This window comes from Salvia miltiorrhiza, chromosome 8 (assembly GCF_028751815.1).
Source record: "Salvia miltiorrhiza cultivar Shanhuang (shh) chromosome 8, IMPLAD_Smil_shh, whole genome shotgun sequence".
Lineage (NCBI taxonomy): Eukaryota > Viridiplantae > Streptophyta > Magnoliopsida > Lamiales > Lamiaceae > Salvia > Salvia miltiorrhiza.
In genome coordinates, this window is record NC_080394.1 from 10785185 (window position 1) to 10807823 (window position 22639).

Genomic DNA, 22639 nt, shown 5'->3' on the forward strand with positions numbered 1-22639 from the left:
ACTCGAAAGATTATACTAAAAGTTACTCCGTATTTACTTTAGATATAATTGTTAGAATGATTATTTCATAATCTAAATAGTTATGAGAAAATCATTATAGAACCATAAAGAAATGAGCATATCAACCAATATAACGGAAGTCGTGGCGCCTTCCTTTCCCTCGTATGACCTTTCTCTTAATTTCTTCCTCACAAATAGCACGAAAATGGAGTTGTTTCTATTGAAAGGAAAAGAAAGGAGAGGAAATGACTGAAATACTATCTCAGAAACGATCAGGAAAAATCTGATCCTTTTCTCCTCTGGATTATCTTTAGTTATAAGTGCGCCGGATTTGTTGATTTTATGTTTACATTCTCATCGCCGGATTAATTTTGATGTTCAAACGGTGCTATTATATTTCTCGATCCTACGGTTTGAGCCATTGTGCATGCATAATTTGTGTTATAGCGAAGAAAGAAAAAACATCATATTTCGTAAATCATGAAGACGCTGGCGGATGGGATACAAGATCTAATCCGGGAAGCCAAGCTTCGGACGGTGTGGTGGATGCTGTGTATTTTCGCTGTGACTTATTGCTTGACGCGTAAGCATGTTTTCTTCTCATCACAAATCATTTCTTGCAATTTAATTTGAATTTATCAATAGTGTGTATGACGGCAATTCATTGATCAATGCGATGTTCTAAGCTCATTAATTATACCGCAAACGTGATTTGAGAAGATTTGCCGGTTTCGCTGATGTTGTAATTGCTTCAGTTTCTAACATTTTTTTGATTCCGTTCGATAACTTCGATTCACGGTAGTTCATTTTAGTTAATGCTAATTGAGAAATTTTGAACGACTATTAGAGGGAGAACTATCGGTATCTTCCGGTTTTTTATGATGCATGTCAAATACTCAATTCGAGTTTTGCTGGTTAATGCTGCTTGTGTGGATAATTCAAGTTTTGTGATGGTTATGTTGATTTATTTGTCTGTATTGTTTCGATCAAAACATTTACTAATTTTCTGTTGTTGTTTTAACTTGAAGTTACAAAGGTATATTCCACGGAAAATTCGGACATCTTTTGTATTCCGTTTCAGTGACCTTTAACTGGAAGTATGCTAGTATTATTGTGTGTATTCTTACTTTAATGCTATTAATTATGGTTATATATCTAAATGCAGATACTAGTAAATCCATGCTAATGAATATTCCAATAGCTGTACTCTTGGTTGCTGGGCTGAGGATACTATTTAATGAGGTGGACTTCCAGTGGAAGATTCGGAATACCCGAGCAACATCTTACTTGTCACACTTAGAAAAGAAGCAGCTGTCCGTGAATGATTCTCGGCTTTCTACCAAGCCCCCCTCGCCACAAGAATGGAAGAGAAAAATAGACTCCCCTATTGTAGAAGCTGCTATTGAGGATTTCGTAAACAAGGCTCTGCATGAATTTGTGATAGATTTGTGGTATTCAGAGATTACACCTGACAAGGAGGGGCCAGAGCTCATACGTGCCATAATCATGGAAGTTCTTGGCGATGTATCTGGAAGACTCAAAGAAGTGAACCTTGTTGAGCTCCTAACAAGGTACTCTACTCCGTGGTATAGGTTGCACATAAATGAAATTGGGCCGAAATAGTTGATTTTGTGAGAGGTTGAACCTAGTCTTACTTTTCTTCAGGGATATAGTAGACCTAATTGGGGATCATATTGATCTCTTCAGAAGAAACCAGACTGCTATTGGAAGGGATGTCATGGGCACATTGTCTTCTGAGGAACGGGACGAAAAGTTGAAACAACACCTCATGGCCTCCAAGGAGCTTCACCCTGCTTTGATATCTCCAGAGTGTGAGTACAAGGTGTAGAAGTGTTCTCATTTGAAAGGCATCTTTTGCCCAATTTCATTTTTGTCTTTATTTTGGTTAGTTATTTTGACATCTGGTACTTGTTAAAGATAGGTAATTCAGCAGCTCATGGGTGGGCTTTTAGCTGTTGTGTTAAGACCAACTGAAGCTCGATGCCCAATAATTCGATGCATTGCTCGTGAACTCTTAACTTGCTTGATCATACAACCTCTTGTGAATTTCGCCAATCCAGTGTGAGTTGCTATTCTTCTAGCTCCTTTATCTATTTGTTCAGAATTTCTTAACCTCAAGCAATAAACTTTTCCTGAAATAGCATCCCTAAAGATACATATATTAGATTTAATTTAGTGCAGCCATTAAATACTAAGTATAACTTAATAAATTCGATGGTCAAGCCAAAGTCTCATCTTTTGATCTTTCTCCCTCCTTCCTATGATAAATACTTTCACCAATACCAAAAGTGATTCTATCTTCAAATCATCTCGTTAGTGTAAAGAATCTGCCATTTGCATGTTTGGATGATTCTACACCTCTTTTATTGACCTTAGTCTTGGTATAGAAATAATTCTCACCTAACCTATATGGTTTCTACACTTACCATCAATCTTAGCATACGAAACGCTTGGGAGATAAAAGAAAGTTAGCTTGGTCTAAGCACAAGCTTCAAGATGGTTTTACCTGCGAAAAACCACAAACAAACTTCCAATATCATTTAATTTTCTTCCGACATTCTCTAAGTTATTTGTCATCTTTGTTTCTTCCCGATGAAACAGTAATAAGTCTGAAGATGATCTTTGAGTCCTTACAGACCACAATTTGGTTATTTTTGCACCTTTCAGAGTTGTTGGTGGTGTCTGCGGTGATATAACTGAGTTTGAAGTTTTTTTCTTAAATTCTAATGTGTGTGCATAGTTAAATTTCCAAGTCTAAGCATTTAAATGAATCAAAACAATGTGGGTGGTTGAGCTGAACATTAAAAGTGATAATCTTGCAGTATTCAACGTCAGGGGTGCACACGGATTTTCTATATTTACATCTTGCTTTCTTTTTTAATGTATATAGCTTATCTTGAATTCTGAAAGTGTTATATGTTGTTACATTTATTTTAGAGGATTTGTGTCAGCATATTGTAGTCTGAGATTCAATGTTCAGTTGAGGCTTTTTGAACTTTCAAGCTTGCAAAATTTTCCATCTTCTTAGTTGGGGAACCAAACATTTCTGTGTTTGTGAAAGCTATTCAGGATCTTACCTATCTCGTGTTTTCTTCAGGTATATCAATGAGGTGATTGAATATATAATTGCACTCTGCACCGAGTGGTTCAAGAATCTTGCCAATGCTCGATCAACTAAAAGGGCAGCTCGCAACTCCGGTCAAACAGTCCCTGGTGAACATAGTTCCAGCAACCAAGGGACTGGCATGCCTCCATCTCAGTTCAATGATAACAAGGAGCTAGAGTTGGGTGCCGCTGGAAATTCCCAATCAACAACAACGCAGGATGAGCATATTCATCCACGGTCGGCTGAGTGGGCCAAAGTGTTTGAGGCTGCAACTCAGAGAAGAACAGAGGTTCTTGAGCCTGAAAATCTTGAAAACATGTGGACTATAGGAAGAAACTACAAAAAAGACTTCCAAAAGAAGGCTGCATCAGAACTTCAAGCCCCTGAACTTACAAGTTCAGTTGGTGTCATATTTCCTATAAAAGAGTCTGTGCCTGATATCCAAACACAAGATAAAGGTCAACCAAGTTTTGATATCTCAAGCAGGTCACAGGATCTCGAGAACAATGTGTGTCAAGGGAGAGGAGGCTCTAACAATAATGAACTAGAGAATAATGCTAGTGTTCTTAAACATGCAAATAGTAGAAAATTTAAAAGATCAAACAGCATCTCTCATTTGGAAGTTAGACCAAAATTGCAACCTATAATTACTAGTAAGTACTGTACATCCATCGCTACTGGATCCTAAAAAATGCAGATGTCAATAACCTTACCTTGCTCCTGAATCCTACAATACAGATGTCAAAGATCTTACTCCAGACGGCCAGAGGGGTTCAGCCAAGGCATCACACAATGAAGTTCTGTATGTTCCAAAGCTCAGATGTAAGGTAAGATCTCCGATTTCCCTTTTCTAATTTTTGGAATTCAGCTGAACTTTGAACCGTTTTTTTTCTTTTCCCTTTCTTTTTGGGTGACTTTGACCTTTTTTTGAACCCTTGATCTCACTTTGGATGAGGAGTAGGATGCCCCCAACAGGACAGATTTAACCTTTTATTGTGCAATGCCAAAATCTTGCCTTTTGTTGGTCCCTTTGGTATGAAAGCAATGTGGAGAAATGTTTAGAAGAGATGGGGGATAGTGTTAAATTCAGAGTCCCCTTGGTTGGTTTTAAATCATAAAAACTTTGAATCTTTACTGTGTCGGATGTAGTCAGAGATCGGAGTTGCATAGTAGTCGGAATGTTTTCAATTTAAGGATGAATCATCCCTTTGTGCCATTTTTTCTTTCCTTTTTTCTTTTTGGCTTCTTATCAACTAAAAAAAAAGATGCACCTCGTAACTAAAACCCTACTATTATGATTTTGACAAAAAAAAAAATCATTAAATATTTTGAAATTGTAATTTTAACGTGATTTTAAGTGTGATAGTTTAAATTATCATCTTTTTAGTTTTTGCAATTCCATCACCCCCTACCAGTTTTTTCCGGTAGTCGGAGTGTTGTTAAGGACATGCAATTTTATATGTTCTTTTATTGTGGCCTTCTCCTTGTCAATTTTGGTATGTCATTCTTAGGCCTATTCATGGTAACTTGGTTCGGCTCTCATTTGAAAAAAATTGGGGCAACGGAATTGCAAAAATTGAAAAGATGGTGATTTAATTCGCCACACTTTAAAAGTCATGTTAAAATTGCAAATTCAAAATAGTTCATGATTTTATTTGCCAAAACCCCTTAACAATTTCCTATGTTTAAATTATTTGCCCATGAAATGATGTCTTGGAAAGCTCTTTAGGGCATGAATTGCATTAATGGGCACAATTGGATGAACATAATAGCTACTGGCTAAAATTTCTATAATTGAGGCTTCAGTTAAGATGAACAAGTACATGAGAATTAGCTATCCCCTTAGTCATGATGCTGTCTGACTATATTCTGCATTTTAACTGATTTGAGGTCTTGATTCTGCAGGTTATTGGAGCATACTTCGAGAAAAATAGATCAGATACCTTTGCAGTTTACTCGATTGCTGTGGCAAGTGCTGACAACATCCCTTGGTTTGTGAAAAGAAGGTAAGGGATATTGAAGAGAAATTAGGATTAAAAGAATTCTACTTCCTTTAAATACTTTTTTCATGTTGTTATATATACTTGTATTCTTTTTGTTTGGGTTTCTCCAACATAATAGTTTTTCATTTTGATCATGAGCCCTCATAATGTTACAGGGCAGTTTCAGTTGATACTTCAATTCTGGTACTTTTGTCTACAGATATCGAAATTTTGAGAGATTGCATAGACATCTTAGGGACATTCCTAATTATACATTGCAATTGCCTCCAAAAAGGATATTCTCTTCTAGCATAGAAGATTCGTTTGTTCACGAGCGTTGCATTAAGCTTGACAAGTATCTCCAAGTATGTTTATTCCCACTCTCGTGATGGTATATGCATGTTCACTATCTTGATTCATGAAATGCTGTCTTTATCAGGATCTCTTGTCAATTCCAAATGTTTCAGAGCAACATGAAGTATGGGATTTTCTGAGTGCCTCATCTCAGGTTTGCATTTTGTATACTTGTTGAAATCATTTAGTGCCTCTGGCTACTGTATTAATTTTTTTTCTCTTACAATCAATGAAGAATTACTCATTTGGGCAATCGTCTTCAGCGATAACATCTCTGGCAGGTATCTGGCTTCTCTTGTCAAATGCCTTTTTTGTGGAAAAATAAAATAAAATAAAAGAAATACATTGAGCTTGCTGAGTTTTTTGTTTTTTTGGTGGTAAATTATTGGGGTATTCCAAATATGTAATGTCGAGGGAAAGATTTTACTTGGATATACATGTGGCGTTTTCATCTTTTGCTGACTGCATGATGAAGGATATGGTGATATTGATGTTTGAATATCTACTACAGACCGTACCTTTAAATACTCAATATATAGTATGATCAAGAGCCCTTATTAACTTTCCTGGAGCAACTCATCATAAACAATGTCTCAGGTTCCATGCATCCATCTGATCATCTTAACACCACTCTGTGTTCTTCTCATTCGGCTAAGTCTTGGAAACTATACTTGCACTACAAAGGTTGAGATTAAAATAAACAAATGGTTGGAAATTTTGACTTATCATATATTTATAGCCTTTTAGTTCTAACACGTCTACCACGTTTCCATGTATTTCATGATAACATATACTGTGCTTTCATCTTGGTTAACTGCAAAGTGAGAAAGTTTCTTCAATGTCAGATGGTGGGTGAATTAGCTTATAAAGTACACAGTTGAACATCATAATTTATTTGAGCATCCCCCCGAGAAATAATTAATATGCGGAAGTTTTTCTGAGGAATGATATCTCCGATTACAAATTTAGTCTCTTACATATGCAAATAATTAACTTATTTTCTTGTTATAGCTTCAGTTTTTCAATTGTGTCTACCTAATACTGTATTCATCATGAACTTGCCCTCGAAAAAACAGTTAATGTGGATGGTGCTATGGATGATATTGCACGCCAGTTCAGAGGGGTTTCTGATGGCCTAATGAGGATAGTGGCTAGGTCACCGTCCTCTACTTCTGAGCCACCATCTTCATTTGCAACCAGAAATGTGGCCTGGCATGCTGATGATGTGAATAAGTTGTCTATGAAATCAAATACTGATCCATATAATAGTTTTTCTGATAATGAGGAAGGTGATAAAGATATAATCCATGGACAACAAGAACCAGAAAACTCTTCCCATGTGAATGGAGGGCACTTTGACAATGAACTAAAAGATGATCCAACAGGGGTGCCTCCAGAGGTAATTGGGGTGCTTATGCCCCAAAAGGAAGCTATGTTTCCTATTTCTTAACTGTTTTACATACATCAGTAGGTGTTTCTGTAACTGCTGCATACCCCTTGATTATGCTAAATCTAGTTGATGTGTTTTTCCTTGCAGTGGACACCGCCAAATTTAAGTGTTCCGGTTCTGAACTTAGTTGACAATGTCTTCCAGCTCAAAAGAAGAGGGTGGTTAAGGTGAGATGTTTCATGTTTAAAGTTCAGCCAACAATCACAGCAGCAAGATCTGAATGAGTGTTCATCTGACGTGACAAATTTAAATAGGACAAACAGGGGACTTGACTCCTGCAGACTATTAATTGCAGATTTGGTTTTCTTCAATTGTAGGAGGCAGGTCTTTTGGATATCAAAGCAAATATTGCATTTGATCATGGAGGATGCCATTGATGACTGGCTTTTGAGGCATATCCAGTGGCTCCGGAAAGAGGAGGTTATTGCGCAAGGGATTCGATGGCTCCAGGATGTAAGTAAATGATGAAATTCATCTAAAACTTTCATACACTCGTTAACATGTTAACTAATAACACAGTCAGCATGTCGGCGAACAAGTTCCATGAACTGCGAGGGGTTGAGAACTTCATCATCTAAGAAGTTGCAAATTTATGTTTTTTTTATGGATATTGGATAATCATCAATACTTCATTCTGCTACTACGATGTTTCTGATCATTATCTTCTCTCATCAGCTTCTGTGGCCCGGTGGAAAATTCTTTCTGGCATTGCGCATCCAAGCAAAAATTAATAATGACAATAAGGGATCACAAACTACAAGCCAACAAAGCGGGAGGAATGCTGCTCAACCTCCATCTTTCGAGCAACAGCTTGAGGCGGCTCGCAGAGCTAGTGATGTGAAAAAGATCATCTTCGGTGAGTATTTGACCTATTCTTCATGTACTTGTGTGGATGCTATTTAGTAACATTTTATTCTCATTGACCATAGATGGTGCTCCAGCTGCCTTGGTCAGCATGATCGGCCGTAAGCAATACAAACGTTGTGCTAGAGATATATACTATTTCATTCAGGTACAAACTTGTAAAGCCAAGAAATACATTTTGGAAACATTAGTTTTGTATAATTTTTATTTTTTTTTGCAGTCTACAATTTGTTTGAAGCAACTTGGGTATGCGATCCTGGAGCTAGTTCTGATAACAATATTTCCAGAACTGCGTGAGCTGGTGAGGGATATCCATGAAAAGATGCATATGCAGCACCCACACTATTGAATTTTGTTTTATGTCAAGGATTAGTGTAGTATTGAATTTTGCTGCTAAGTTTTCTTACAAAAAATATAGTACTAGTTCAATATTTTTTTAGGTATTTTTTTTTTTTGAGAAATAATCCTGTTGCGATTATATTTTCATAAACAAGATGTACTTCACTTTGAAGATATTTTATGGTAATTTTTTCTTAATGGAATTTCAGAGTAGGTCCTATTTGAATCTGATTTCTCTTGAGTCCAACCTTGAAAATACACATTGAAGCTCATCTAAATGAGAGCGAAGCAGGAATTATGAGTCGAACAAAAGCATAAATATGCGACCAAGAAATTGGAATTTGTTTTAATGAAGAGAGCAGAATGTAGGACGATTTTTGATGGTATAGGGTGGCCGTGCCGCAGAAACCAATAACACCAACTTGATGGAGCCTCAGCCTCAGCCTCAGCCTGAATGCCACTTGTTATTTTTCAGTTTCAAGACAAGAAACAGTATTCCTCATTGCATTTTGACTACAACTTAAATTACTAACGTCAGTGGATATCTATAAATTGTTAGTGCGTGGTGCATGTGTTTCCATTACGCTGACGCACACAAAATGAACACGCATCGATTATATGTATATATACCCCATTCTCATTCATATCTTAGCTAAATTCAGGTGATGCAACTCGAATACAGGCGTCGCTAATTTGACCTACTCATTACAGCACAGGACCAAATCGCCACCGTAGCTAGAAATAGAAATAACAATACCACCATCCTTATGGATTGGTGACTAGTTTAGCTAACCATAAAACTCAGAGCTGGATTTGTTTTAATCCAATAGTTGCAAGAGGGTCATGTGCACCTGGACTCGAAAGCTCCTCATAATCAAGTGACTGCCTCCTTTGTGTTACCTTTCTGCCAAAAGCTATGCAGCAACATGTCATAAATACCAAAATTGAAGAGAGAATCCAGCAGAACTGCAAGTTGGCCAACGCCCTCGCCCTCGATTCAGCCTCCTTTGTCTCACATACAACTGCTCCGTGCATCATGCTGCTGCTCGGACTCATTGCCTGCGTTGTACACCCTTGTGCTACAAAATCAGGAAGCCATAGCATGAACCCCATGTTTATGAACCAACATCCTTGGAAGACAACCGATGTTGAAAGAATTAGCGCTGCAGGAAAGCTGGACGGGGAAGCAGTTGCATACAAAGCTCCCAGAAACGAAACACAAACTATAAGCTGCATCAGCCAATGGTAATGGCCTTCAAGCCCAACGTGATCAGTGGAATGGTAATGAAGTAAGAATAGCTCCTGCCCAAAAATCGAGGCAACAAGGACACAGGAAACCCCTAACATAGTTTCAGATAAATGACTCAACTCAGTATAAAGAGTGAAACTTGCAAATATAACTAGCTGGAAGAACATGGTAGCATGTTCAACATTGTCAAGCTCGAAGAAGAAGTGAGGGTGTTGAATGTCTACTATCTGGATCAGAATCGCAAATAAAGAAAAAAACAGGATAAGTATGAGCTCGAGGTGCTCTAGCATCCGAAGTGAACACCTCAGTGGGTACCAAAACCTTAACATAAACTTGCAAGAGCCTTTCAGAAAGTAACTGCGCAGGATGTTTGTAATGTGCCATAGACCAAGAGAAGCAAGGGCCAGCCCAGGCACTAGATGACCGAGAAAAGTTCCCATTGGTGTTTCGTAAATTTCGATACAAGGATAGTCATCACAGCACTTCGATTGCAGCTTAAATACTGAAACACATGAGGAAGATGATAAAGTTAGTTGATATCTTATCAGTTGTTGGTGCATGGTGCATGTGTTTCCACCAATAAAAATTACATTATTCACAATCGTTGTGTCTTATTACTGACTATGCATGCATTGTCTACTTTTCAAAGAAAAGTAGAGAATCAAACGCAAATACCCCTAGCAAGCTGCACGAGCCACTGACACTAACATGGAGAGAGAGAGAGAGTGAAAGCAATCACCTATCTAACCCCTAATCCATTAAACTTTATGCTAGATAGTATGAAAAAGAAACAAAAGATGGAAAGAAAGAGACAGGTAGGAAAATGGACCACTCATTAATAGGAAAAGCATGTATATGGCCATGCCTGATTGGATTTGAAACCACCTTTTAAAGATGATGAATATGTTAAGCCAAAAGATGAACCAAGGATAAAAAAGACAAGAAATACAAATCTCCACATATTGATATCACCAGCATGTAGTGGCTAACTTTAACTCATAAGTCACATAAGTGTACAGATCACCAACTAACTACAGAGAATCAGCATGAAACTTTTTAAATTTATTGGCAGCATGAACGTGAGATCCCAGGAATATTACCTTTCCCAAATAGTATCACGCGAATTCATAGTTTGAAGTACTCAGCCACTAAGACCGGAAATCTGTTTGCCCTGAAACAAAAAATGAAAATTCACTAAGTGATACTTGAAAGAAGTGAACTTGTTGAAAGAAGTGAAAATCTGTCCATCGCACTAAAAATCAGGGAATAGTATAACAACAGTTTAACTATTAGAGGCTTGCTTATAAATAATACTCACATAACCAACAAAATAGTTGGTCTCACAGAATAAGTGCAGAAAGGAGTTGGTTAGGAGCAAGAAGAAATAACTGTGAAAATCAGATTTTTATCTAAATGAGCGCTCTAATATTAGATAATACCCACGTTAGTCGTTAGCTAAATTTAAAGAGCTCCAGGGTGACTTCCCCCCCCCCCCCCCCTGAATACCCTGATTTTTTATTTTATTTTTTCTTCAAAAGTCAACTCAGACTAACACTGGAAATGTTGCATGGAAATTAATCTACCCGAGGCAAAATCATCGGATTCTAAATTTCTAATAACCAATGAGAAGAATACACATATAATCATCAAACGTGTGTGAGTACCTTATGTTGAATATCATCACAAAATGCAGCATTGCAGCCTACTAACCATTTTCCAGTGAATCTTCTGGAGATATCTCCGTGGACCGTGATGCTGGAGCAAGGAGTTCAAATTCAACCTCTAAGCTGAAAAGATTCTCAAATCAGGAATATAATAGTGAAAGATCACATCCTTGGTAAAACCTCAGCTGGGTGGCATTTTCTTGACAAAAAGTTTGTCCTTGCAATATCTTTGATCAGGAACATTTTCTTCAGAAACCCTTGTGCACCCTTTGATTAAAGAGATATAAGTACTGTCATCAGGAGCAATGCCTTTATAAACCATTTCTTTAAGGAATACCTCAGCATGAATTCCTGCTCCTTCTCCGTGTTTGCAAAGGCCTTCTAGAATAGCATTGAAAGTGAGCCGGTTGGGGTCCAAACCTAAACTTAGCATCTCATCCCGAATTCTCATAACATCTTTCATATCACCCCTTTTGCTATATCCACAAATTAGAGTGTTGTAACTGATATGATCTGGTTTAATACCTCTTTTACTCATCACATCAAGAAGGCTATAAGCTTCTTCAACCTTACCAACCCTGCAGTAACTCTGCATCATAGTATCGTAAGTCACTTTATCTGGGGTAATCTCCATTCTCTCCATCTCCATTATAAGTGAAAGAGCACGTTCATTGTTTGCATTTTCACAATGGCCGCCTATTAATGTATTGAATATGACAAGATCAGGCAATACACCTTTTGCTAATGCCTTTGCAAGTAAATCATCTGCCTCCTCCATCCTTTTCCAATCAACCAACAAACGGATGAGTGAAGTGTAAGTCACCAGAGTAGGCTCAATCCCTTTAATTACCATTTCATCATGCAGTCTGAAAGCTTTCTCCACCTCCCCAACCTTGCAACAACTACTGATCAATATACTATATGTGATTTGATTGGGATAGATATTCTTGGCTTGCATTTCTTCTATCAAACCATCGGCCTCTGTAACCCGACCCTTCAACACCAACATCTGGATCAACATGTTATATGTTGACACAGTTGGAAATATTCCTCTCTTTTCCATATGGTATCTGTAACTAAGAGCTTTTTCCACGTCCCCACAACTACAGCATCCATTGATCAGGTTATTATAAACCACAGCACTTGGAAGAAACCTACTTTCCTCCATTTTCCTGAGAAAGGCAGCCGCTTCCACAATCTTCCCATACTTGCACATCCAGCTTATTAAGGAACCACAAGTATAGGAGTCCGGCTCGATACCTTTTGCTTTCATTCTCAAGAGAACCCTATCAGCACCATCAAAATCTCCCTTCAGCGAATGCCCATAAATTAGTGTATTGTAAGTCACTATATTCGGTTTAATCCCTAAACCCTCCATGTACCCAACCAACTCCTCAGCCTTCTTCAAATTCCCTTCCTTACTCAATTGATTGATCAGCATATTTAATGTAAATATACTCGAACGGATCCCCAACCTGATTATCTCTCCATACAAACCCCACACAGTACCCATCTCATTCAGCCTAAGGAACAGACTAAACATACAATTCCACGTCTCGACGCTCGGCAAAACCCTCATCCTTTTCATCAAGCCAAAACACTCCATAACCCCATTTCCCCTATTCAACTCACAATGCGCCCTTATCAACAAATTCAATACAATCGTGCTCGAAATGCTCAGCCTCTCGCGGGCACCCACTAAGCCATAAAAAATCTCTCGACACATCAAGGGACGAGAAGAGATCAACTCCTTCAAGAGCTGCAATGCATGATTCGGGGAAGGGCAGCGTGCCGCAATAGCAACGGCAAGGCAGTAGCACTCATTAGTGAGAGAATCACGGTCGATATTTCCAACGAAATCAACGGCGAGGACAGGGAAACCACGGAGATGGATGAGGGTGGAAGCTATTAGAGCAGGGGTCAAGTTTGGGGAAAGGTGTTTGATTAATTGCCACTGAGAAGATTTGGCAAAAGAAACAAGAATATGGGGTGTTGTCGGAGAAATTGGCGGCGCCGGCGGTGGGTGAGCGGATGAAGAAAAATGGTGGTAATGAACCTGAAACGGAAGAAATTTGTAGGCACGGAATTTATACAGACGAAGAATTTTGCGCCATTTCATGGCGCCTCCGACTCCGAGGCGGGAGGTTTTCAACTTGGATTTCAAACTGTTGGGAAAAGTGGGGAATAAATATTCACGAGTGTCCAAATAAATGACACTTGCACAGCGGAACCAGGATAATTCTTTTCCCTCTTGCTGGATTACAAAATGGGATCCAAACCAAGAAAAATATTTGGTGCAAAATATAAGAAAATATGAGACAAGAATTTTTACGTGGAAAACCCAAATTGGGAAAAACCACGAGACCGTAGTCTAGAAATCTTCCACTATGTATATAGTAGGCTTACAAAAAATTCTCCCTAGGGGTAACACAAATCTCAAGTTTAATAACTTGGAAAACACAAGAGGACTGAGCTACTATTTTAAGAGAGATGAAAAATCCTATGATTTTTCCTCACAATTTTCTTCTCTCAAAAAGCACTCACCAAACTCTCTCTTGTTGCCTCACTTTTCTCTTCACTCTGCACACTTTCATTTGGCAGAATGAGCCTCAATTTATAGAGGAATTGAGCTGATGTTTGTTGAAAAAATAAGCAGCAATTGTTGAAGAGTGAAGGTGGGCTGCAGTTACCAATTGTTGAACAACAACCTCAAATGTCAAAAGTTGTTTTCATTTGTCAAAAGATGTTGGCCCACATGAAGTGGAAAGTTCTCAACAATTCTCCCCCTCCACGTCATGTGGAGATTCAACTAGACCTGCTTCACGTTTGCAGATCTCAAACTTATCTCGGGGTAAGGACTTGGTAAACATATCAGCACCATTGTCATCGGTGTGGATCTTCTCGAGCTGCATTAGTTTACTTTCAAGTGCATCTCGAATCCAGTGATATCTCACATCAATATGTTTCGATCTCGAGTGAAAACTCGAATTCTTACTCAAGTGAATTGCGCTTTGACTATCGCAGTAAAGCACATACTTCTCTTGCTTCAAGCCCAACTCTTGTAGAAACTTCTTCAACCACAACACCTCTTTGCAAGCTTCCGTCACAGCAATGTACTCAGCTTCCGTTGTGGATAATGCCACACATTTTTGAAGTTTCGATTGCCACGAGATAGCTCCCCCTGCAAGTCTCATCAGGTATCCAGATGTGGATTTCCTGGAATCTATGTCACCAGCCATGTCTGCATCCACATATCCACACCAACTGCATGAGCGACGTCAGGTCTAGTGCATATCATAGCATACATTAGACTCCCCACCGCAGAAGCATATGGAATCTTTTGCAGTTCTTCCTTTTCTGTCTCACTTGTCGGGCATTGTGCTGAGCTTAGCTTCATGTGACCCGCAAGTGGAGTGGCGACTGGCTTCGACTTGCTCATTCTAAATCTTTCAAGAACTTTCTCAATATATTGTTCTTGAGATAACCAGAGCTTCTTGCTCTTCCTGTCCCTGAAGATTTTCATTCCAAGGATCTGCTTAGCCGCGCCTAAGTCTTTCATCGCAAAAGACTTGCTTAGCTCTTTCTTCAGCTTATCAATCCTGCTGGCATCATGGCCTACAATTAACATATCGTCAACGTAGACTGACAATATGATAAAATCACCTCTTGTGAACTTCTTGAAGAAAACACAGTGATCTGAGGTGGTCTTGTTGTAGCCATGGGTTGACATGAAGGACTCAAACTTCATGTACCATAGTCTGGGAGCTTGTTTCAGGCCGTACAAGCTCTTCTTCAACCTGCATACAAGGTTCTCTTTTCCTTTGACTTTGAAACCTTCAGGTTGGTCCATGTAGATTTCTTTGTCTAAATCTCCATGTAGAAATGCAGTCTTCACATCAAGTTGCTCGATCTCCAGGTCCAAACTGGCAGCAATCGCGAGCACCACTCTGATTGAAGACATCTTCACCACTGGTGAGAAAATCTCTTCAAAATCAACACCCTTTTTCTGACTGAAACCCTTCACAACCAGTCTCGCCTTGTACCTTGGTTGTGAGCTATTCTCCTCAGCCTTTAATCGGTCGACCCACTTATTTTTCAGCGATCTCTTGCCGGCTGGCAACTTCACTAAGTCATAGGTGTGATTTTCAACTAAGGAGTTCATCTCCTCCTTCATGGCTTCTAACCACTTCTCCTTTTGGTCATGCGCCATGGCTTCTACAAAACTCTGTGGCTCTCCTCCATCAGTGAGCATTACATACTCATGTGGGCTATATCTGGTAGAAGGTTGTCTTTCTCTGGTAGACCTTCTGACTGGAGGGACATCATCTTGTACAGGTGGAGTCTGATCGTCACCTGCTTCATCATCAACCGGATCACCATGCTCCGATTGGGTATCTCCCCCGTAATTCTGGAGTGTCGGTGAAGGAACTGGATCTAAGTTGACAGGAACTTCTGAATTAGATTCAGGCTTTTCCTTCGCATCATCAGGAACTTGATCTTCAAGGAATACAACATCCCTGCTTCTGATGACTTTCCTGTTAACTGGGTCCCATAATCTATAACCAAACTCTTCATGAGCGTATCCCAAGAAGATACATGGTTTGGTTTTATCATCAAGCTTGGATCTCTCATCTTTTGGAATGTGAACAAAAGCCCTGCAGCCAAACACTCTCAAGTGTTTGTAAGACACGTCTTTCCCTGACCAAACTCTATCTGGAATGTCACCACCCAGAGGAGTTGATGGAGAAAGGTTGATCAAGTCAACTGCGGTCTTCATAGCTTCACCCCAAAAGGATTTTGGCAGTTTGGAGTGCGACAGCATGCATTTGATTCTCTCACAAATTGTTCTGTTCATCCTTTCTGCCACGCTATTATGTTGAGGGGTCGTTGGGACGCTTTTCTCAAGCTTGATACCATGGTTCCTGCAGTGTTGCTCAAACGGGCCTTGGTACTCACCGCCGTTATCTGCACGAACACACTTCAGTTTCCTTCCTGTTTGTCTCTCGACTTTTGCTTGAAAATTCTTAAAGACCTCCAACGTTTGGTCTTTGGTTTTCAAAGCAAAACACCAGACTTTCCTCGAAAAATCGTCAATGAAAGTGACGAAATATAGTGCGCCACCAAGAGTTCTGTCTTTCATGTAGCACAAATCTGTGTGCACCAAATCAAGAGGTTGAGCTCTTCTTGAGGGAGAGAAGCTCTTGAATGCAACTCTGTGTTGTTTTCCGGCCAAACAATCAACACAGGTTTCCAAGTGCATTCCTTTAACCTCAGGGATGAGGCTTCTTCTAGCCAAGATCTCCAGACCTTTCTGGCTCAGATGCCCAAGCCTCTTATGCCATATCTCAATGGAGGAATTTTTGACGACTGCATTCACCTCTCCATTGGACAACGTTGCATGCATCATGTAGAGAGAATTTTGCTTTCTACCCTTTGCTGCAATTAGAGAGCCTTTGATTAGCTTCCACTTTCCTCCGCCGAAATGGTTGATGTAGCCATCATCGTCGAGCTTGCCAGTGGAAATAATATTGAGTCTGATATCAGGAACATGTCGGACATCTTTTAAGATAAGCTTACATCCAGTGTTAGTAAGCAGGACAATGTCTCCTATACCAGCAACTTCTGTCACACCATGATTGGCCATTCTGACTTTGCCAAAGCTGCCACCAGTGTAGGATGCAAACATATCACGATGTGGTGAAATGTGATATGATGCACCCGAATCAACGATCCAGTCTGTTTGTTGGCATGACGAACTCACAAGAGCATCATCGCAAACTACGACAACATCGCCATCAGTTGCAACTGTTGTTGTGTCTTTCTCAGCATTTTCATTATTTCCACGCGCTTGATCTCTTTTCTTCTTTCTGCAGTCTCTCTCATAGTGGTTTGGACCACCGCAATAATGGCATTTGAAGTCTTTTCTGGGTTTAGACTTCCCCCTGGATTTATCTCTCGAGTATTGAGAGCCTTTACTTTTACTTCTCCCTCGATCTCCGTTTTCAGCAATCATCGCCTTTGTCTCAGAAGAACGTTCTTGATCTTTTCTTCTGGATTCTTCATTAAGAAGACAATCTTTGACCATCTGCAAGGTCAGTGCTCCACCTGGAGCCGAGTTGCTGATTGACACTACAAGAGTGTCCCAACTGTCCGGCAACGAACTGAGTAGCAATAAAGGTACGACTTCATCATCAAGAGAAATCTTCATGTTGGTGGATTGGTTGATAAGACCCTGGTATGCATTGAGGTGCTCCGTCATGTTGGCACCCTCCGCATATCGCAAGCGAACGATTTTTCTGATGATGGAAGCTTTGTTTAAAGCATTTTTCCTTTCAAACATAGCTTCCATTTTCTTCCAAAGAACGTCAGCTTTTTCCTCATTAGCAAAATGATGAAAAATACTGTGTTCAATGAAGCGCCGGACGTAACCAACTGTTTTTCTGTGCATGATGACCCATTCATCATCACTCATATCCTTTGGTTTGGCATCATCTCCATGTAAGGGCAAATAGAGATCCTTACAATAGAGAAGATCCAACATGCTTGGCTTCCAAATTGAGTAATTTGATCCGTTCAATTTGAACATACCACCAAGCGACGACGATTCCTCCATTTTTAATCCGCCTCAGAACCAAGGTGGCTCTGATACCACTTGTTGGGAAAAGTGGTGAATAAATATTCACGAGTGTCCAAATAAATGACACTTGCACAGCGGAACCAGGATAATTCTTTTCCCTCTTGCTGGATTACAAAATGGGATCCAAACCAAGAAAAATATTTGGTGCAAAATATAAGAAAATATGAGACAAGAATTTTTACGTGGAAAACCCAAATTGGGAAAAACCACGAGACCGTAGTCTAGAAATCTTCCACTATGTATATAGTAGGCTTACAAAAAATTCTCCCTACACAAAATAGGGGTAACACAAATCTCAAGTTTAATAACTTGGAAAACACAAGAGGACTGAGCTACTATTTTAAGAGAGATGAAAAATCCTATGATTTTTCCTCACAATTTTCTTCTCTCAAAAAGCACTCACCAAACTCTCTCTTGTTGCCTCACTTTTCTCTTCACTCTGCACACTTTCATTTGGCAGAATGAGCCTCAATTTATAGAGGAATTGAGCTGATGTTTGTTGAAAAAATGAGCAGCAATTGTTGAAGAGTGAAGGTGGGCTGCAGTTACCAATTGTTGAACAACAACCTCAAATGTCAAAAGTTGTTTTCATTTGTCAAAAGATGTTGGCCCACATGAAGTGGAAAGTTCTCAACACAAACAACTCAGAATAGAATTAAGTTTTTTAACAACCGGATTAACTTCACAATACAAAATAAATTAAATAAACAAAATGGGTTTAGACTTTAGAGTTATCGTGGGCCGTTTAGTGTAATCGTCAGCTCAATTTAAACCTTCAGGTACTTTCATATTTATTAAGTCAATTTTATAATTCTTATTCACAATGAAAATTATACTCTCTCCGTCCTAGTTAAATAGGTCATGATTCTTTATTTGAACGTCCAATTTTAATAGATCATCTCTTAAAATGGAAGGTCAATATATAAAATGGGACAGAAGGAGGGAGTATTTTTAGCCGTATCTTCTCAAGTTATTTTGCCTTCCATATCAAAATGCAGCTGAAACGTGTCTGAAGATTACAATGCATATATTTCTTTTAAAGTGAATATGATAGTTATAATTCAGAAACATATGTAGTTTGGTCATATATATGCGTTAAAAAGAGGTTAGTGGAGTAATATTTTATCAATTTCAATTATTATATTTTTTTAATTTAGAAGCATTATTCTCTTCTTCTTCTTTTTGAGCGAATTAGAACCATTATTCTCGTATTACTCTCAGGCGCGTATATATGGTCTCGAGGAGTCGTTACACTTGGAATCCTAATTTAGAGCTGCATACACATTTCAATTCCCTATCTTAAAATCAATCCATCTAACTTGCAAAAGATATCTTTTATTTGTAATCTTGAACTTTCAATGAAAAATGTATTGCACAATCATCAAATGGTGAGAAATATTAGGGAAAGTAGGCTCAAATTTGCCACAATTTTGAGTAATGAGGGTTGGAAAATAGTGGAGAAACGTATGTTGGGTGCATGTATTGGTCTAACAGTAAGAAGTGAATGCTCAAGGCTTGAGGTCCTGGATTCGAGTCATCCATCGTGCAGTCTTTAAATACTTATGTAATCTATCAAAAACAAAAACAAAAAAAATTGATTAGCAAAAAACAAACGATAAAACCGCTCTGAAAAAGCAACTTTTAGTAGCGATATAGAACACAATTATACGTACAGAATTTCTTACTGAAAACAGGAAATGGTTTCAATTTCTGGCAAAGTCAAGATAATCAGTGGAAAGCAGTTTACTGGAAAGTAAGGGCAAACTCAAGAAAACTAAACCATGTAGGAAAAGAGTAAGCACATAGGATAATTACTTTGCCTAGCAATATACATAAGGGAGATTCCGCCTAAATCTCATAGGTTTCCTGTTTGACGTTGGCTCTCCTACTCTTATACAAAGACATGAATCTTACAACTTCAGATCAATGCTTATTCTCACCCTCCAAGCTAACTTTTTCAGACTGCCATGACCAGTTCTACATCCAATAACTAAATCTAAGCTACTACAGATTAACAAGGATGATGCTATCAAACCTAGAACCTTAGTGATACAAAGAACTCAACAATAGAAGCACATTAATTCACTATGAACTAATCCATGTTAAGGTATGCCATCAACAGAAAGTTACAAGAAAGAAGCCTAAAAGCAAGACAACCAAAAATATTTCCATGCCCCAAACAGGAATCACAAATCTGAAATTTTCAAGAGACATATTATCAGCCTACTTAACAAGAAGTTGACCCCTTGTATGATGTATCTGTGCCCACCACATGCCACAATCGAAGAGATAAACAAAACAAATGCACAACACTGTGATTAACCCAATCCACTTATAAAATCACAAACAAGAAATATTTCACTAGCAACAAACAATATGACAACTATTGCGAATATGATTGGGCTTTGAAATTTTGAAGTGGACAGAAAGAATTAACTATGTATGTATCTCAAAACTGGTATTTCCACCAATATATATATATATATAAAAGGATCCGCAATTACCCCCTCCCCCACCCCCCAAATGGTACAAATTTATCCACCAGCCATACTTGAACACAATATTACAGAATACCTCAAACTCATCCACCATAAGCACATAGCTTACAGGGAGTATAACCAAAAATTTAATAAGGCCTGCGAATATTTCAAGCGACGGCGACGGGCTGCGGCTTCAGAGGTTCGACTTTTTTGTTGGATTTCTCCTGAAAATCTTCCATGTTGTAGATTACGGTGATGTAGAGCGAGCAGCTAGGGCAGCGAGCGATTTCCTCGCCGAGTCGGAGGTCCTCTTTTGTGATCTGGAAAAGATCGCCGCAGGGGCAAGGGTAGGTGAAGGCCTGAAGCTCTTGGTTCCACTCCATGTCTTCGATCTCCACGTCGTCGTACGACATCGCTGCGAGAATTTAGGGTTTTCTCTTCACGCTTAAAAAGAGGAAGAGTAAAAGGTGGTTGAGTTTGAGGGGCATTCCAACTTATAAGAATATTTGGGGCTCAAGAAGAAATCTATGTTCGGGGCGGGTACCCGAAATTCTAATTGGTTTATTTAGGGATGGCAGTGGATCTTGGACCCGGTCCAAATCTGTGGGATCTCAATATTTTGGATCCGACGGATCTGAATTTAGATCTGGATCTCAGTTTTGAAAACGGATCTGGATCTGAATTTTGAAATTTTAGATCCGGATCCGGCCCAGATCCAACCCGTGGATCCGTTTTATTTTATATATATATTTTATATTTTATATTTAGTTTATTAATAATATTAACTAAATTAAAAATAATAAATAAATTATATTCAAAAGAATAAAAACTAAAAGTAATTAGATAAAAGTATTTTGTGTTATATTTTTCATGATGAAAATTAGATGTTGTTGATTTTGTGAAATTTTTTTAATTTAATTTAAAATTAGTAGATCCATGGATCTGGACCCGTGGACCTGCGAATCTAACTGATCTGGATCTGGATCCAAAATTTTCAGATCCACGAATCTGGATCTGGATCTAGTATATGAAAACGGATCTGGATCTGGTATTGGCCAGACCCGGTCCAGATCCGGCCCGTTGCCATCCCTAGGTTTATTCACATTTCTACAAAAGTTGAACTATTATTGCCCAGAAATTGTAAAATTCGGCATTCACCAAAAAATTAAGGTTTTGAGCCCTAAACCTAATTGAAAAGCCTTGAAGGAATGACTTACCGCTTGCTGTTGCTGTGAAGGCCGGACTGGTGCAGCTGCCGGAGAGAGCGAGAGAGATGCGCTGCTGCTTTTAAGATTTAGATCCAAAATAACATACCGCCCCCCTCATTACTCCATACTCAAACTCCACTCCTACTCGATGCAAACTTTTTTAATGCCCAAATAAGCTACAAGTAATTATATAATCTAACTTGAGATTATTTTTTCAATGAACCTATGTACAATTTAATTGAAATAATGCTTACTCACCCATTGCTAGATTGAGCTACGTTACTCAATTTTCATTCATGGGTCATTCTAAACACAGCCCCTATTTTACTCTTCTTAGCCCCTTAATTAAAAATAATATACTATTATACCCCAATACCTCTCAATTTAAATTAATTATCTTTTCGTTTATTTTTTTTGGTCGACGTTAACAGGCCATTATAATGCATTTTTCATTCTGCAAATTCATCTGAACGGTTTCAAATTTTTCGATAAACACATTATTTAATTTAATTAATACAATGAAAATCAAACACGTGGAAACAACATTAATTATGAATATCATCATAATTTTGATAAACACATTCGAATTGTTGAAGCAATGGTGAGGGGTAATGACTATTAAGGAGAATTTGAGAAAGGGTCCCAATTTACGTCATTGCAGAATAATTATCTCTCAAAAGGAAGCCTTATTCGCACAAGGTGATAATGCTTGTGAAACTACTGGTGCGGAAAAAACAACGAAAGTGAATATGAAGATTAAGAGGTTGGAAACAAGGTAATAAAAAAAAGAGGAAAAGATGAATATAACAATCAACCACAGAGCAAATTCCTTCTCTGTTCATTTTCTCCAATTCTGAAATGTGATGCATCTTGTAAATTTACATTTGATTGGTAACTTGTGGTTGATGAAGGGAGAGAAAATTTGGTGGTTTTTTCTTCCGTAAAGCTATCATGTTTCTGGGTATTTGCACTAAATGGGGCTATAGAGATGGAAATAGGGACAATATTGTAGTTTTATTAATATTTTTATTTTTATTTTTAAATAGGGGCTATAAAGAGTAATTTGGGGGATGTGTTTAGAATTACCCTTCATTCATTTATCTAGAGATGAACGGATTGGATCATGGACCCGAGCTTGCTACAAAGAAATCTAGATTCGTATTTTTTAACTTGAAAAAAATTCCATGGGCCAAATCCGAATTTCGAAACACATGTATATATATTTGATTTGGATCCGTCCGCATCAAAATTTCGAAGATCCAAATTCTATAAACGGATTTGGAGT

General features: G+C 38.5%; 3 protein-coding genes across 7 annotated transcripts; 1 reads left to right on the forward strand and 2 right to left on the reverse strand.

The window, feature by feature from the left end:
- Positions 1-154: 154 nt before the first annotated feature.
- LOC131000822 (uncharacterized) lies at positions 155-9834 on the forward strand. Its single transcript, XM_057926915.1, has 16 exons — positions 155-583; positions 1166-1571; positions 1666-1843; positions 1943-2082; positions 3119-3780; positions 3866-3954; positions 5033-5133; positions 5330-5474; positions 5549-5617; positions 5699-5744; positions 6540-6862; positions 7001-7080; positions 7231-7366; positions 7589-7769; positions 7843-7925; positions 7998-9834. The coding sequence occupies exons 1-16, from the start codon at positions 481-483 to the stop codon at positions 8124-8126; spliced, it is 2871 nt and encodes a 956-aa protein (XP_057782898.1). The 5' UTR covers positions 155-480; the 3' UTR covers positions 8127-9834.
- Positions 8731-13436, reverse strand: LOC131000829 (pentatricopeptide repeat-containing protein At2g15630, mitochondrial). 3 transcript variants are annotated; one of them, XM_057926932.1, is made up of 3 exons: positions 11076-13436; positions 10466-10536; positions 8731-9867 (listed from the first exon to the last, which is right to left on the reverse strand). In XM_057926932.1, exon 1 carries the CDS (start codon positions 13146-13148, stop codon positions 11211-11213), a length of 1938 nt encoding a protein of 645 aa, XP_057782915.1. In that variant the 5' UTR covers positions 13149-13436; the 3' UTR covers positions 8731-9867; positions 10466-10536; positions 11076-11210. The 3 variants fall into 3 exon arrangements, with proteins under 3 accessions (XP_057782915.1, XP_057782914.1, XP_057782916.1); XM_057926931.1 differs by having other exon boundaries at positions 11030-13436; XM_057926933.1 differs by lacking the exon at positions 11076-13436 and adding an exon at positions 10684-10784.
- A 5549-nt stretch (positions 13437-18985) lies between these two features.
- Positions 18986-21531, reverse strand: LOC131000936 (diphthamide biosynthesis protein 3-like). Of its 3 annotated transcripts, none has more exons than XR_009093813.1 (3): positions 21364-21531; positions 20241-20561; positions 18986-19235 (listed from the first exon to the last, which is right to left on the reverse strand). XR_009093813.1 is itself a non-coding variant. In XM_057927094.1 (2 exons), the coding sequence occupies exon 2, from the start codon at positions 20557-20559 to the stop codon at positions 20314-20316; it is 246 nt and encodes an 81-aa protein (XP_057783077.1). In that variant the 5' UTR covers positions 20560-20590; positions 21364-21525; the 3' UTR covers positions 19999-20313. The 3 variants fall into 3 exon arrangements, 1 of the variants encoding a protein (XP_057783077.1); XR_009093812.1 differs by having other exon boundaries at positions 20241-20590; positions 21364-21523; XM_057927094.1 differs by lacking the exon at positions 18986-19235 and having other exon boundaries at positions 19999-20590; positions 21364-21525.
- Positions 21532-22639: the final 1108 nt, after the last annotated feature.

Excerpts from the sequence above, each read along its gene's own strand:
- LOC131000822 (XM_057926915.1), top strand. The coding sequence starts at position 481 with ATGAAGACGCTGGCGGATGGGATACAAGATCTAATCCGGGAAGCCAAG. Across the intron at positions 3,781-3,865 it reads ATTGCAACCTATAATTACTA|ATGTCAAAGATCTTACTCCA; the intron begins GTAAGTACTGTA and ends CCTACAATACAG. Across the intron at positions 5,618-5,698 it reads TTCTGAGTGCCTCATCTCAG|AATTACTCATTTGGGCAATC; the intron begins GTTTGCATTTTG and ends CAATCAATGAAG.
- LOC131000829 (XM_057926932.1), bottom strand. The coding sequence starts at position 13,148 with ATGAAATGGCGCAAAATTCTTCGTCTGTATAAATTCCGTGCCTACAAA.
- LOC131000936 (XM_057927094.1), bottom strand. The coding sequence starts at position 20,559 with ATGTCGTACGACGACGTGGAGATCGAAGACATGGAGTGGAACCAAGAG.